Source organism: Serinus canaria, chromosome 26 (assembly GCF_022539315.1).
Source record: "Serinus canaria isolate serCan28SL12 chromosome 26, serCan2020, whole genome shotgun sequence".
NCBI lineage: Eukaryota > Metazoa > Chordata > Aves > Passeriformes > Fringillidae > Serinus > Serinus canaria.
This window is the reverse complement of record NC_066339.1, coordinates 3,203,583-3,220,571: the sequence shown is the minus strand read 5'-3', so window position 1 is coordinate 3,220,571 and position 16,989 is coordinate 3,203,583. Positions and strand designations below refer to the sequence as shown.

General features: G+C 49.4%; 1 protein-coding gene across 1 annotated transcript in view; it reads left to right on the top strand.

The window, feature by feature from the left end:
• SRGAP2 (SLIT-ROBO Rho GTPase activating protein 2) overlaps positions 1–16,989 on the top strand; it is a 130,044-nt gene that overhangs the window by 99,235 nt on the left and 13,820 nt on the right. The window contains exons 13-17 of the mRNA XM_050984953.1: positions 1,318–1,452; positions 3,608–3,713; positions 5,198–5,422; positions 10,377–10,456; positions 16,044–16,224. Coding sequence (XP_050840910.1) covers positions 1,318–1,452; positions 3,608–3,713; positions 5,198–5,422; positions 10,377–10,456; positions 16,044–16,224 — 727 coding nt within the window. The remainder of the gene's footprint in view (positions 1–1,317; positions 1,453–3,607; positions 3,714–5,197; positions 5,423–10,376; positions 10,457–16,043; positions 16,225–16,989) is intronic.

Sequence of the window (16,989 nt, the reverse complement as noted above, 5' to 3'; positions counted from 1 at the left end):
AAGAAATATAGAATTAGATTTTTATCAGAATCAGATTTTTATATAAATAAGTTTTAATATAAAGAAATACCAATTTGTGGAGGTACCCACTTTATCAGAATCAGATTTTTATATTAAGTTTTTATATAAAGAAATTCCAGCTTGGGGAAATACTTTATCAGAACCACATTTTTATATAAAGAAATTTTTATATATAGAAGTTTTTTTATAAAGAAATACCAGCTTGGGGAAATGCCCACTTAATCAGAATCAGATTTTTATATAAAGAAATACAGAATCAGAATTTTATCAGAATCAGATTTTTATCTAAAGAAATACCAGCTTGGGGAAATGCCCACTTTATCAGAATCAGATTTTATATAAAGAAGTTTTTTTATAAAGAAATAGCAGCTTGGGGAAATACTTTATCAGAAACAGAATCAGATTTTTATATAAAGAAATACAGAATCAGATTTTTATATAAAGAAATACAGAATCAGATTTTTATCAGCTCCTGCAGCGAGCACCTTCCCTCTGGCAGAGCAGGGTGGGTCTGCAGCAGCGCTGGCCCTGACACCCCCCCACCCATCCTGGGTCTGCACCCACCTGGGCCAGGTGGGGGGTGTTTGTGTGTCCCCTGGGCCAGGTGGGGGGTGTTTGTGTGTCCCTGTACCACCTGAGCCAGGTGTGTGATGCTCCTGTGTCCCCTCCCAGGGCCAGGTGTGTGGTGTCTGTGTGTCCCCTCTATCACCTGAGCCAGGTGTGTGATGCTCAGTGATCCCCTCTATCACCTGTGTGATGCTCCTGTGTCCCCTGTGTCCCCAGGGCCAGGTGTGTGATGCTCCTGTGTCCCTGTGTCCCCTGGGCCAGGTGTGTGATGCTCCTGTGTCCCCTGGGCCAGGTGTGTGATGCTCCTGTGTCCCCAGGGCCAGGTGTGTGATGTCTGTGTGTCCCCAGGGCCAGGTGTGTGATGTCTGTGTGTCCCCAGGGCCAGGTGTGTGATGCTCCTGTGTCCCCTGTGTCCCCTGGGCCAGGTGTGTGATGCTCCTGTGTCCCTGTGTCCCCTGAGCTGCAGTTTTGGGTCACCTAGTGCCCCCTGTCAGGTGCTGGAGCTGTGCTCTTCTCCCCTGCCCAAAACAGCTGCAGAGTGCAGCAGGAGCAGCACCACACCCCCGTGGGTGCCAGGGTGACACCTGGGTGGCAGATGTCCCAGGTGTCCTGGCATTCCTGGGAGCTCTGTGTGCCTCACCCTTGCAGCTCTCTGGGATGAACACAGATCCTTTTCTCCCCGTGCTGGATCTCCTGCTGTGCTCTGATTCTTCTCTCCTTGCTCCTAAGGGGAGGATCCCTTGGCTGGGGACCAGAATGACCACGACATGGATTCCATAGCAGGAGTCCTCAAGCTCTATTTCAGAGGCCTGGAGCACCCCCTGTTCCCCAAGGACATCTTCCATGACCTGATTGCCTGTGTCAGTAAGTACATGGAGAGCTGCAAGAAATGCCATTCATTTTCCTCTTCCCTTCCTTCCCCCTTTTTTTCCTGACTCCAGGGTGAGCTTTTGGGGTTTCTCTGGCTGGGATGGTGCTCTCTGTTATCCAGGCACCTTTTCACAGCCATCCTTGCTCTGACAAGAATGAACAAGGAGATAAAAATTCCCAGATTTCAAGGGCTGGGGTTTTGTGAGCCAGCGCTTGGTGACAGGGTTCTTTTAAAAGAGAATAAAGCAAAAAACCCTTTTTTGTGCAAAATAATCTTGAAGAGCTGTCATCAGAGGATGTCAGAAATGCCCTCTCTGAGGCAGGGATCACCAGCAGGGTTCCCTGGATATCTGCTTTCCCTGGATATCTGCTGCCACGCTCCTGTGTGCTGGCCTCAGCTGCCAAGGTGCTTTTTATTCATGCTCCTTTTGGCTTCCTACCCACAAGGGACCATCCACTCCCTCCTGCTCCAGCAGATCAATCATCAGGGCACTCACTGGTTACATTTTTCACGGTTACTGGAGGTGTTCCTGCCAGCCAGAGGGCTGTTTGTGGTTTGTGCATTGTTTTTAAGTGGCCTGGCTCTGCTGCATCCCCCAGAAGTGAAGAATTGTTCCATTGTCCAAGCAGAGAAATAAATGGCCTTTGCAGGGGCAGCTCTGAAGAGAGGCACAAGATCACTGAGCAGGCAGTTCAGGAATGGCCTGTGCTTTTCTGCTCCTGATAAATGCATTGCCAGACTTGGGGTTGTGTCATGTTGAGAAGCAAAACCCTCTTTTTCCCCCAAGGAGCTCTCCCTTCGGAGCTGATTGCTGCTGCCACTCCTTCCTCAGCAGGCTGCTGCACACAGAGCCCTTTGCTCACCCTGTGCTCCTGGGAGCCTTCCAGCTTCTCCTTTCCAAACACCCACCTCTCCCAGCTGCCCTGAAGGAGCCCTTGTGCTGAGCCCCTGGAGAGGTGACATCCAGAGCTCCCACGCTCGCAGGGTGGAGGAGCCACGGGGGGTGGGAGGGATGGAGAGGAGAGATCTCTGAAACCAGGGCTTGGAATTGGGGTTTATTGCAAAGGGCCAAGTGCCTGGAGCTGCCAGCCCCAGCTCAGAGCAGGCTGAGAGAGGGACAGAGAGTGGGGAAGAGGAGGAGAGAGAGAGAGTGGTGGTGTTCACAGGGGTGCCAGGAGCAGGGAAGAGATGAGGATCTGACTCCACGGTTCAGAAGGCTGATTTATTATTTTATGATAAATATTATATTCAAAGAAAATGATCTATTAAAGCTGTACTAAAAGAATAGAAGAAAAGATTTCATCAGAAGGCTTGCAAGGAAAGGGATGGATGATAATAAAATCTTGTGACTGACCAGAGAGTCTGAGACAGCTGGGCTGGGATTGGCCATTAATTAAAAACAATCACATGAGACCAACCACAGATGCACCTGCTGCATTCCACAGCAGCAGAGAATCATTGTTTACATTTCATTCCTGAGGCCTCTCAGCTTCTCAGGAGAAAAGATCCTGGCAAAAGGATTTTCCATAAAATATGTCTGTGACAAGAGAGGATGAGAGGATAAGAGGTTAGGAGAGCGAGGTTCCCGTTCCAATACCATAAATCTTCTGTGCTGAATATTCTCATTCTCACTGACCAATCTAGTCCAAGACACAAATCCTACAGCATTTACATACAGCCTATAGGAACCATCACATTACCACACTGTGTTCCATTTTAAACCCTAAAATCTCTTCTTTGGGCCCCTCTGCCAGGCCAGCAGGGTCTGCTCTGCCCCTTGGAGCTGTCTGCAAGCACAGGGTGTTGTTCCATCCAAAGGGGATTGCCTTCAGCCAGCCACACCATTGTTTGCCAGGTGTTCAGTAACTGAGGGATCTCAGAGCTGCTTTCATTTCAATCTCACTTAGAGTTTCCATATTCTCAACATCTTTTGCCAGGCAATCACATTGATAAAGCTTTCCTGTTTCACCTTCCCCAGCAGCAGGGAGGTGTTTGGGGACCTTCTGTGGCAGAGGCTCTGCCAGCTGGTTCTGCAGCCAGATCCTGTCCTGCTGGGTCTCTGCTGGCTGCCCAGGGTGCAGGGCAGGGCTCCTGGTGGCCCTGGGGCTGTGCCAGCAGGGGTGACTCTCTCTGGGCTCTCTCTTGCAGCCATGGACAATTTGCAGGAGCGAGCGCTGCACGTCCGGAAGGTGCTGCTGAACCTGCCCAAGACCACCCTGATTGTCATGAGATACCTCTTTGCATTCCTCAATCAGTGAGTACCTCTGGGAGCACCTCCAGACCCTTGGAATTGCAGCTCTGGGAGTTCTGGGCTTGTTTCACTTGGCTGGTCTCAGTTGCAGAGGTGGGGAGCAGCATTCCCTTCAAACTGAGCATCCTCCAGTTTGAGCTGGCCTTGAGTGTGCTCAGTGCCCTGCCAGGGGCTCCTGGGCTGCCTCTCTGCTCCAGCCACTGCTGCAAACCCTGCCCTGGCATCCCTGGCTCCCAGGGCTCTGCTGCAGGGCCTGGGGTAAACATGGAATTATTGAGGATGGACAGGGCAGGGACACCTTCCCCCATCCCAGGCTGCTCCCAGCCCTGCCCAGCCTGGCCTTGGGCACTGCCAGGGATCCAGGGGCAGCCCCAGCTGCTCTGGGCACCTGTGCCAGGGCCTGCCCACCCTCACAGCGAGGATTTCTTCCCAATATCTCATTTAGCCTCCTCTCTTTCAGTTTAAATTCATTCAGTTTTCATCCTTGGCTTTGAGTCAGGCTGCAGGTGGGCTCTGAACAATAACAGAGAATAAATAAAGTCAAATATTCCAGTCAGCACCCAGAGCTGTCAAACCCCCCCTGCAGTTTCTGTCTCATTTCTCAGTAAATACCATGATTGCTTCCCTTTTTACCTGGATCCATTTGTATCCCAAAGAGCCCAAAACTGAGCTCAGCTGTGTTCTGAGCAGAGGATGGTGATGGTGTGGGATATCTTCAGGGACAGAGGAGAAATTGAGAATCTGACTCCACGTTCTTAGGAGGCTGATACTATATATTATATTATATTATATTATATTATATTATATTATATTATATTATATTATATTATATTATATTATATTATATTATATTATATTATTTATATTATATTCTATTATATTATATTATATTAGTTATGCTATGTTATTCTGTGCTATATAATATATTATATTATAATATATTCGTTTTGTTATGTTATATTATGCTGTGTTATGTTATATATTATATTAATTATATTATGCTTATATTATATTATATTATATTATCTTATATTATATTATATTATATTATATTATATTATATTATCTTATATTATATTATCTTATATTATATTATATTACTACTTACTCTTATTATCTTACATTACCATTCCATTACATTACATTACATTATATTATATTGAAAGGATACAGACAGAAGGCTACAAAGAATAATAATGAGAACTCCTGACTCCTTCCAGAGTCCATCACAGCTGGCTGTGATTGTTCATTAAATCAAAACAATTCACATTAAACCAATGCCACACTCACCTGTTGGTAAACAATCTCCAACCACATTCCAAAGCAGCAGACACAGGAGAAGCAATCAGATCATCATTGTTTTCCTTTCCTCTGAGCCTTCTCAGCTTCCAGGGAGAAGAAATCCCGATTTGTCAGGAGCTGTGACAGTGAGGATGGTGGTGATGGTTTGTGCTGTTGACCCTCCTGCCCCCCTGTGTTCTTTGCAGTTTGTCTCAGTTCAGCGAGGAGAACATGATGGATCCCTACAACCTGGCCATCTGCTTCGGGCCCACGCTGATGTCGGTGCCCGAGGGCCACGACCAGGTGTCCTGCCAGGCCCACGTCAATGAGCTGATCAAAACCATCATCATCCAACACGAGAACATCTTCCCAGGGCCCAGGGAGCTGGAGGGCCCAGTCTACAGCAGGGGTGGGAGCACAGAGGATTACTGGTATGTCGTGGTGTGAGGTTAAATCCTGTCCCTCAGCTGTGACTATTCCTCCTTCCCTCCCCCTGCCCTCTTCCTAACTGCTGTCTGTCCAGTTCCACACACCAGCATCGTGTGATTGGCAGAAGTTCCAAAGATGCTCCTCAGACCTGGGGTCATTGGCCTGTCCAGGTGTCACTGTCCCCTGAGACCCTCCTGTCGCGGCCAGGTGGAGGGGAGCACACACCGACACGATGTAGAATTCCAAAAAGCTCCGTTTATTGTTTACAAAGCTCGTATTTTTATCATGTTCTCCTCTTCCGTACACGCGATCACGCAGAATATAATTGGAGGGTCTGCTTTGTGCACGAGGCATGCACGGGTCCTTATCAATTTCTAATTGGCGAGTTACATCTGTACAGCTTAACCATTTTGGTTTTCAGCATCCCGTTTTACCTCTCTTGCTTGCCAGCTTCTTGCTTATCACCTCCTCATACTTAGGTTCAAGGAGAGGACGTTCCTACAGCTTACTGTAGACCTGTCCCACTGCCCAAGATTGTCCCCTGAGACCCTCCCCCCCCCACCTGGTTGGTGGCTCACTTCTCCTCTCCCTCCCCTCTCCCTGTGGGTTTAAAAGGTGTTGAAGCCATGTGCTCAGGGTCTGTTGGAGCTGGTACTGAGATTCAGAGCTCTGCCACCCTGGAATAAACTCTGGATCTAACCCTCTGGCAGAACCCGCTCTCTCTCTCTTCACCATCCCCTGAACCTTTTCCCACCAGAGGTAAACTGAGTTTCTGCTTTGCTTGGGCTCATTCTGAGTGCCCAACTGCACTGCCAGCCAGCCAGAGGTGTCCCTGAGGTGGAACATCCCCAGCAGTCACCTCTAGCTCAGGGCACTGAGGCCAGAGGAGCCCAGGCACGCTGCACTCGGCAATATTGGCATTTTTATTCAATGCTGGCTCAGGATGCTGGGGCTGGGCTGGCTCATTCAGCATTGCTGCATGTCCCAAATCTGTTTTACAGCAGCAAAGGTGGCTCTGCTCCCTCTGGAGAGTCCTCAGCTCGAAAGAAATCAGCTGGTATAAAGCAGCTCTTCAGTTGTCACACCTCACTCACTCATCTCAAGGGCAAGGTTGTGAGGGATTTTCTTGGATGTTCTGCTTTGGTAGCTGCCAAAATCAATCTCTTTTTGTTGGTTTTTTTTCCTTTTGGTTCTTTCTCTCTCTCTGCCTTTTGCCTTTTCTCTCTGCCTGTCTGGAGTGCCTTTGCTCCAGACACAGGGGTCACTTGCAGCTGAACTCCACGGCTGTGGCACAGCTGAATTTCCAGGGCTGCAGGGGGGAGGGAAGAGGCAGGAATGCACAATCCCCATTTCCAATTCCTTTTCCAGGGGCCTGGCCACGTGCTCAGGCTCAGAGCACATCTGGAAACAATTCAGGCAGAGCAGCTCCTGTCATCTGGGCGGTGGGGGAGGAGAGCAGGGCTCTGATCCCTCCCTCTGAGCATCAGGAATGTTCATTTGTGTCCCTCTGCTCCTGCTCCCCTTCAGCCTCCCAGCAGTGGGAAGGATTATTTTCATGGCTAAAATAAATAGGATTTTTTTTTTCTGTGGGGACAGAGCAGGCCTTGTTTGCCTGGCTGGTCTCAGAGCTGTGGGATCACTCCTCCAAAGTCACTGCTGTGCGCTCAAGACTTGCCAGAACCTTCTGGAAATTCTCTTCATTTCATCCCTCTCTCTGATGTTTTTAGCTGATGTTATATAGGAAGGAATTGCAGGGGGAAAAAAGGAAAAAAAAAAACAACTTAATAATATTTATGGCCTTCAGGAAACACATTAATTTGGGCAAGAGGTGAAGGGAATAAAAGTGTGCTGGGTACCCTCAGTGGGGGTGTTCATTTGTTAAAATTATACTTAAAAAGGACAAGTTTTTAGGTGGGAAATGCTGCAAGGACAAGGAAAAGAGAGAATGCAAATTCTCTCCTTTTTTAGGTGGGAAATGCAGGAGGGACAATTTTTTTTTAGGTGGGAAATGCAGGAGGACAATTTTTTTTTTAGGTGGGAAGTGCAACAGGGACAGATTTTTTCCAAATTGAAAATGAAGAGTGGTTTTGGTTTTTTTTTTTTTTTCCTTAGGTTCCATCAGTAATTTTATGATGATTTTGGAAGTTTACCAAAATGTAACTTTAATGAATTTCATTTGTGAAAATTATACTTGTAAAGGACAACTTTTTAGGTGGCAAATGCAGCAAGGACAGGATTTTCTCCAAATTGAAATGGACCCTTTTTTTTAGGTTCCATCAGTAATTTTTTGATGATTTTGGAAGCTTACCAAAATGTAACTTTAATGAATTTCATTTGTTAAAATTATACTTGTAAAGGACAGGATTTTAGGTGGGAAATGCAGCAAGGACAAAAATTTTTTTATGTGGAAAATGCAGCAAGGACAGATTTTTTTCCAAATTGAAATGAACCTTTTTTTTAAGGTTCCATCAGTAATCTAGGAATTTTCCCAAATGTAACTTAAATGAATTTAATTTGTTAAAATTATACTTAAAAAGGAGAGGATTTTAGGTGGGAAATGCAGCAAGGACAAAAATTTTTTTATGTGGAAAATGCAGCAAGGACAGATTTTTTCCAAGTTGAAAATGAAATTTTTTCCAAATTGAAAATGATTTTTTCCAAATTGAAATGAACTTTTTTTTTCTTTTAGGTTCCATCAGTTGTTTTATGATGATCTAGGAATTTTCCCAAATGTAACTTTAATGAATTTCATTTATTATAATTATACTTATAAAGGACAGGATTTTAGGTGGGAAATGCTGCAAGGACAGATTTTTTCCAAATTGAAAATGATTTTTTCCAAATTGAAATGGACCTTTTTTTTTTTTTAGGTTCCATCAGTAATTTTATGATGATTTTGGAGGTTTACCAAAATGTAACTTTAATGAATTTCATTTGTTAAAATTACACTTGTAAAGGACAGGATTTTAGGTGGGAAATGCAACAGGGACAATTTTTTAGGTGGGAAATGCAACAGGGACAGGATTTTTTCCAAATTGAAAATGAACCTCTTTTTTTAGGTTCCATCAGTAATTTTATGATGCTCTAGGAAGTTGACCAAAATGTAAATTGAATGAATTTCATTTGTTAAAATTACACTTATAAAGGACAGGATTTTAGGTGGGAAATGCTGCTTTTAAGGTGGAAATGCTGCTTTTTTGTTAGAAAGTGCTGCTTTTTTGTTAGAAAGTGCTGCTTTTTTGTTAGAAAGTGCTGTTTTTTTGTTAGAAAGTGCTGCTTTTTTGTTAGAAAGTGCTGTTTTTTTGTTAGAAAGTGCTGCTTTTTTGTTAGAAAGTGCTGTTTTTTTGTTAGAAAGTGCTGCATTTGAGGAGGCCAGGCTGGGCAGAGGCCCTGGCCCCGTGCAGGGCTGGGAGCTGCAGCTGTGCTCAGCACGACTTCAGAGTCTGGGTGAAACTTTAGCCCTCAGTGCTGCTTCAGAGGCTTCTGTGAACTTTATTAAAGAGCAGAAAGGCTCTGCCAAGGATGGCAGGGTTGGTGCTGAGGTGCTTCAGGAGATGCTGGCCAGCCTGGTGTCCTGTGGATTAAGCAGAATAAGGAGCCAGAATTGTTCAGACAGTTCAGCTCTTCTCATTTTTTTTTTCCTGTTTTCCTCATATTGAAAAGAGCACAGGAGGTAGATGGCCAAAAATAAAATTATTGTAACCATCACAGGGCCAAATTGAGGGATGAAGAAGATTAAATCTTCTTCTTCCTGTGTGAAGGAGATTAAAAATCACCTTTGAGGCGTCACAGAAGGCAGCAAAGGAGTTTTCTGGTGTAAGATGAAGAGCCAGCACTGGTTTTTAGCCCTTTTTTCCCCTCCTGAGAGAGGCAGGCAGGGCTGCCAGCTGGCCTGGGAGAGGCAGTGGCTCCTCTTCCAGTTTCCTCTCTGCTCCTGTCCAGCTGCTCTTGGAGCTCCTTGCAGAAACAACCTTTGCTTGCCACTTGTTGTCTGTGGATGCTCTCAAAGCTTTTCTTCATGCCAAACACAAATGAGTCCTCCTGGTGGCTGAGGTGCTCTGGAATCTTTATTTACAGGCAGCTAATTGGGCTGTGGGAGTCCTTGGGGGACGGGAATGGGGCATTTAAGGGGGTGATAAAAGGGATGGAGGGAGATGACAAACACAGAGCTGGAAATAGCAGGCCATAAATCCAGGAGTGATTTCCCCCAGGAAGTTGCAGCTTTCTCATCAGCCATCTAATGAGCTAATTAGAGCAGTGGAGAATGCAGCCAGGGGAATCCTCCTGGCAGGGCAGGGAGGAGCTGGACCCAGCCTGGCACTGCTCAGCCTCTCCAGGGCCCAGGCTGGCAGAGGTGAAGCTGGACTTTGCTGACAGCCCTCAGAAGGGGCCAGCAAAGATCAGCAAAGAATTCAGCTTGAGTTTCACCCACAGCCACTTCAGCATGTGCATCTACAGAGTGTCTGTGGCAGCAAAACCCAAATATTGACTCCTGCTGGGGATTCCCAGTTCTGGCTGCTGGTTCTCCAGCATGTTCCCAGTTCTGTGTGCTGGTTCTCCAGGGTGTTCCCAGTTCTGGCTGCTGGTTCTCCAGGGTGTTCCCAGTTCTGTGTGCTGGTTCTCCAGGGTGTTCCCAGTTCTGTGTGCTGGTTCTCCAGGGTGTTCCCAGTTCTCTCTGGTGGTTCTCCAGGGTGTTCCCAGTTCTGTCTGGTGGTTCTCCAGGGTGTTCCCAGTTCTGTGTGCTGGTTCTCCAGGGTGTTCCCAGTTCTCTCTGCTGGTTCTCCAGGGTGTTCCCAGTTCTGTGTGCTGGTTCTCCAGGGTGTTCCCAGTTGTGTCTGGTTGTTCTCCAGGGTGTTCCCAGTTCTGATTGCTTTCCAGGATGTTCTGTCTGCCTGTTGGCCCTGGGGCCCCTCAGTTCCCAGCAGTTACAGCTGTCCCTGTCTCCTTCTGTTGCAGTGAAAGCCCCCATGGAGAGAGAGCCCTGACAGAAGATTCCGTGCAGGATGTCACAGCTGAGCACCACACCAGTGATGATGGTATGGGGAGTCTGCTGTTTACTGGGGAAACTGGTGCAGCCTGCCCTGGGGGAGGCTGGGCTTGTTTAAAGATGCAAAGTGGAGTTTAAATCAGAACAACCCCTGGAAGCATCACGTGGCAGGAGGTACAAAGGTGTGGGATCAGTGGGAATATCCAGAATTCCCTGACAATTCTGAACGTGTCCCTGCTTCTCGTGGGGTCTCAGCAGGAGGCTGGGTGTGTTCCAGTGTCCCCTCCCTGTCCCCTCTGCCTGTGCCAGTGGCTCAGGAAGGAGAATTGTGAGTGTTCAAAGCCCTTTAGGGAGAGCAAAGCCCCCCCAGACCTGCTTGTCTTCCTCTGAGAGCTGGGTTTCAGGGCAGACAGCCCTGAGGGCCTCTCTCAGAGGTGAGTTTGGATTTCCTTGAGGAAGCTCAGTTACATTTCTTGTCTGATCAGTGAAAAGAGGCAGCAAGGCTGAGAATTCCAGGACATTTCCTAAGGGAAAGGTGTCAGTGCAGTTGTGGGCATCCCAAAGGCTCCTGCTGGGATGGGGAGCATCCTGTGAGCCCCCTCCAGAGCAGAGGAGGGATGGAGTGACTGATGTGACATGATGATCCCTGGCTGTAGCAGTGTGCCTTTCCTTGATGGAGTGACAAAATTATCTTTTGTCTCTTTAAAAAGGAAAAAAGCCTCAAAGTTTTTCTCTTCTCTGTAAAGAGCTTTGTTATTTTGCCTTTTATTAAAACTTCCTGTTTCCAGCACTGCCACAGAAGCCATCCAGCTGATTTTATGCCCTCTGAGGTAGCTGAGGTGTGAAATAGATCTCCAAGAGCTTGAGGCCTGGCTGGAGGAGACCATGGCATGCTGAGCAGGCTGGCCAGCAGGGCAGGACAGGGGTTTAGGTCTTCAGACCCTCTGGGAGTTCTGGGCTGGTTTCACTTGGCTGGTCTCAGAGGTGGGGAGCAGCATTCCCTTCAAAGTGGGCATCCCCCAGTTTGAGCTGGGTTGAGGAGTGTGCTCAGTGCCCTGCCAGGGGCTCCTGGGCTGCCTCTGCTCCAGCAGCTGCTGCAAACCCTGCCCTGTGCTGTGATCTCCCAGCTCTGTCCCCTGGGGGTGACCCTGTGTGTTCACACAGCAGTGGGGAGGGGAAGGGGAAAGGGGAAGGGAAGGAGAAAGGAAGGGAAGGGAAGGGGAAGGGAAGGGAAGGGAAGGGAAAGGGAAAGGGAAAGTGAAAGGGAAAGGGAAAGGGAAAGGGAAAGGGAAAGGGAAAGGGAAAGGGGATCAGTTCTGCCTCAGCAGGGGCACTGGCACTGCCACCCTCTGCAGGGTGAGGGCAGGAGGCACAGAGCACAGAACCTTGGGGCATGGAGCACAGCAGCACTGCTGCCTCAGCACTGGGGGCTGGGGACAAGTGGGAGCTCTGAAAAATGCCTGGGAATGTGTCCTGGAGCTTGGATCTCCCCGAGAAAGGGGAATTTGGGGGCTATGAGGAAGGACAGGACACCTCACCCTACAGCTGGAGCTTGGATCTCTCTGAGAAAAAGGAATTTAGGGGCTGTGGGGAAGGACAGGGCACTCATAACAGAGCTGGAGCTTGGATCTCTGAGAAAGAGGAATTAAAGGGTGTAAGGATGGACAGGGCACCTCATGCCACAGTTGGAGCTTGGATCTCAGAGAAAGAGGAATTTAATGGCTGTGAGGAAGGATAGGGCACCTGATCCCACAGCTGGAGCTTGGATCTCCCCGAGAAAGAGGAATTAAAGGGTGTAAGGATGGACAGGGCACCTCAGAACAGAGCTGGAGCTTGGATCTTTGAGAAAGAGCAATTTAGTGGCTCTAAGGAAGGACAGGGCACCTGATCCCCAGCTGGAGCTTGGATCTTTGAGAAAGAGCAATTTAGTGGCTCTAAGGAAGGACAGGGCACCTGATCCCACAGCTGGAGCTTGGATCTCTCTGAGGAAGAGGAATTTAGGGGCTGTGAGGAAGGACAGGGCAGCTGACCCCACAGCTGGGAGGGAATCCTGGCATCAATCCTGGCATCAATCCTGCTGCCAGCCTGTGCTGTTTGAGGCTGGGGTTTTCAGCTCTTGCTGGTGGCTGGGAGGGCACAGAGGAGCAGAGATCAGAGCAGGACACTGCTCTGCAGCCTCTGGAGCTGGGGCTCCTGAGCAGGGTGAGGCTGGGAGGTTCTGGATGGGTCCTGCAGCCTCTGTGGAATATTCCATGGGAAGCCTTTGGGAGGGAGCACTTGGACTGAGGAGCTGGGGCTGGGCTGGACTCCTTAATTAACTCCTGTGGTTAATTAAGGACTCTGATGCTAATGGGGCTGTGCAGTGTCACATCCTGGTCACAGCTCTCAGCAGTGCAGGTACAGCTCCACCCCAGATCTCCATGGGGTTTTTCCCTCCTCTCCTGCCTTCAGGTGGGACCAAACCTCCCAAAACTCTTGGGGGAGGCTGGGATTGACCTTTCCAAAGCAGAGCTGTCATCCCAGGCACCTCCACTGCAGGGAGGAGCTTTGGGCTGAGGCAGAGGTTGTGTTTGGCAGAGCACCTGTGCACTTCCTCAGCCTCCCTGAAGTGATTTGAGGCAGCTATGGGAGGTCAGAAGTGCTGGAAGACAAGCAGATTGTGTGTTTGGTAAATCATAAATACCAGTGGAAGTGTTTTTCTCTGCTGCTTGTCTGCCCAGGCTGTCAGGCTGGCAGGGGGAGTTGTTTGGTTTAGCCTCACTGCTCTCCATTCACACAGTTCTCTTCTCTGAGCAGAAGTGTCAGTAGGGAAAAGCTACTGGAAATTAAAGTCCAAAATCAGTGCTCTGGAGAAAAGCCAGAGTCCTAAAAAGCAAACTGGAGCCATGAGAGAGCTGAGTGCCACGCTGATCTGGGACAATAAACACTTGTTACTGCAGCAGGTGGGATTCACCAGACCACCCCCATCCCCTCCTCGGTGCAGGGGACACCCAGACCACCATGGCTGGGGTTTCACTGGCAGGACGAGCTGGCAGAGGGAGGAAGGAGCCAAACCCAGATCCCCAGGTGCTCTGGGGAGTCTGCACGAGCTGCCAGGCTGTTCCCACCCTTCCAGAGCCTGGCTGGGTGCTGAGGGCAGGGAAATGGGATTTGTGTGAGTCTGAGCCCTGGCTGGGCTGGACATGGGGGTGTGAGAGAGTGCTGAGCTCTCAGGAGGGCAGTGGAGGTGGTTGGGGTGGATCTCAGGTCTCAGATGCTGTTGCTGGTTGCCCTCAGTCCCTTGGTGCTGGGTGAGGCTTTTTGGGGGGAGATGGTTCTGCTCTGCTGCCTCAGCCTGGCTGGGGAGCTGCAGCTGGCTCAGATGATTTACACCAGGATTTTCTCAAGCCCTGCTCCCTCCTTGCAGCCTAGAGGCAGCTCCAGACCCATTCTGGAGCAAATCCTCTCCCAAGGAAGCTGGAGAAGCTGTGCCTCCTGTTTGGCCTCTCAGCCCATCTGAGTTCCCCCTGCACTGTGGTGCTGAGATCTCTGTGTGGAGGGGCAGAGCTCTCTTTGATCAGGGCAGAGGAACCACAAATCTCCTTCTCCAGGAAAGAACTCAATTTCCATGGATTGCTTGGCTGCATTAAAGCTCCTTTAAAGTAATTAGAGGGAGCCCACTGGGGCTGTGTGGTTGAGCTCATCTCCATTCCCCTGATCCCTGCCCACAACCAGCAGCTGCCTGAATACACATTTACACTCCAACAGTGGCAGAATTTTATTTTTTTTTTTCTCAGAGCCTTAAAAATAATCCAGGGGAATTCCACATTGATTTTCCTGAGTGTCTGAAATGCCCTTCTTGTGCCTCTGTGTAATCCCAGAGTGCTGCAGGGAGCTGGGCTGGTGGCAGGGCATGGCTGGAGCTGCTGTGTGAGCTCTGAGGAGTTGGCACAGAGCATCTGCTGTGCCCTCAGCCCTGCAGCCAGCCCAGCTCTGCAGGCACTGGGTGTTGTCCTTTGCTTCCACCACACTTGGATGAAGAGCAGGGCCTCCCACCAGGAGAATTCCTCTCTCCTGACTCAGGTGAGCCTCACAGGCAGTGGAAATTTCCTTCTGAATTGATGTTTTGTTTCTGATTCAGCCTGGAATGAGAGGATATTTCCCTCCCCTGCCTCCCAGGGGATTCACTTCAGCTGCTTTTCAGGAAGAGAGCCCTGGGCAGATTTTTGTCCTGATTGCCTTTTGATTTTAATGAAACCCTAATTGATTTTAATGAAACCCTAATTCTGCCCTTGCCACTTCCATTGTTGTTGGCTTGAATTGCTGTGAGGGGATTTAGGGCCTGGAAAAGACAAATGTGCCCTCTGATTTCCAAAAGTGACCCTGGGTTGGAAGGGGACAGTGCCACCTCTCCAGTGACACTGGACAGACCAACAGCCCCTCAGATCTCTCCTCTCCATAAAAGAATTCCAGACACTCAGTTACTGACAGAAAGTGTGTGAGGAAGTTCCTTACAGGAATGTGAACATCAGAAGGCTTAAAAGAACATAAATAATAAATAAATAAATATATAAATAATAAATGAACAGGGCAACAGGATCTTTGGGGATCACCTGTGGGGTCTTTGGGGGATCTGTGGGCTCTTGTTGCTTTAGGACATCAAATCAAACCACGTGGACACTGGAATCCCCAACGTAAAAAGAAAGAGGTTTAATTTGACTCCAGCATTCATAGATTTCCAAAAGTGACCCTGGGTTGGAAGGTGACAGTGCCACCTCTCCAGTGACACTGGGCAGACCAACAGCCCATCAGATCTCTCCTCCTCCATAAAAGAATGCCAAACACTCAGTTATTGACAGAAAGTGTGTGAGGAAGTTCCTTACAGGAATGTGAACATCAGAAGGATGAGAAAAACTAAAAAAATAATAAATTAAATAAATAATAAATATATAACTAATAAATAAACAAAGAGGTGACAGGGTCTGTGGGGGATCAGCTGTAGGGTCCTTGGAGGATCTGTGGGATTTTTGGGGGATCTATGGGGTCTTTGAGGGATCTGTGGGGTCTTTGGGGGATCTGTGAGCTCTTGTTGCTTTAGGACATGAAATAAAACCACGTGGACACTGGAATCCCCAAGGTAAAGAACAAAGAGGTTTAATTTGACTCCAGCATTCATAGATTTCCAAAAGTGACCCTGGGTTGGATGCCAAACACTCAGTTATTGACAGAAAGTGCGTGAGAAAGTTCGTTACAAGAACAAAAACATCAGAAGGGTTAGAAAATCTTAAAAATAATAAAATAATAAAATAAATAATAAATATATTACTAATAAATAAACAAACAGGTGACAGGGTCTGTGGGGGATAAGCTGTGGGGTCTTTGGGGGATCTGTGGGCTCTTGTTGCTTTAGGACATCAAATCAAACCACGTGGACACTGGAATCCCCAAGGTAAAAAACAAAGAGGTTTAATTTGACTCCAGCATTCATAGATTTCCAAAAGTGCCCCTGGGTTGGGTGCCAGACATTCAGTTATTGACAGAAAGCACATGAGGAAGTTCACTACAAGAACAAAAACATCAGAAGGCTGAGAAGAACGTGACAAATGAAGGCCAGGCAGGTGCTCAGTGAGGTGTCCTTTATCCCCTTGTCTCTGCAGAGTGCGAGCCCATCGAGGCCATTGCCAGGTTCGACTACGTGGGCAGGACGGCCCGGGAGCTGTCCTTCAAGAAGGGAGCGTCCCTGCTGCTCTACCAGCGCGCCTCCGACGACTGGTGGGAGGGACGGCACAACGGCGTGGACGGGCTCATCCCGCACCAGTACATCGTGGTGCAGGACACGTAGGTGCCACCGCCTGGCTGCCACCCGCCTGGGGCACCCGCTGGCAGTGCAGGGCTCCCTGTCACCCTGCTGTCTCCCTGGGGCACCCGCTGGCAGTGCAGGGCTCCCTGTCACCCTGCTGTCTCCCTGGGGCACCCGCTGGCAGTGCAGGGCTCCCTGTCACCCTGCTGTCTCTCTGGGGCACCCGCTGGCAGTGCAGGGCTCCCTGTCACCCTGCTGTCTCGCTGGGGACACCCGCTGGCAGTGCAGGGCTCCCTGTCACCCTGCTGTCTCTCTGGGGCACCTGCTGGCAGTGCAGGGCTCCCTGCCACCCTGCTGTCTCGCTGGGGGCACCTGCTGGCAGTGCAGGGCTCCCTGTCACCCTGCTGTCTCGCTGGGGCACCCGCTGGCAGTGCAGGGCTCCCTGTCACCCTGCTGTCTCTCTGGGGCACCCGCTGGCAGTGCAGGGCTCCCTGTCACCCTGCTGTCTCCTGGGGCACCCGCTGGCAGTGCAGGGCTCCCTGTCACCCTGCTGTCTCCCTGGGGCACCTGCTGGCAGTGCAGGGCTCCCTGTCACCCTGCTGTCTCCCTGGGGCACCCGCTGGCAGTGCAGGGCTCCCTGTCACCCTGCTGTCTCCCTGGGGCACCCGCTGGCAGTGCAGGCTCCCTGTCACCCTGCTGTCTCCCTGGGGCACCTGCTGGCTGTGCAGGGCTCCCTGTCACCCTGCTGTCTCCCTGGGGGCACCCGCTGGCAGTGCAGGGCTCCCTGTCACCCTGCTGTCTCC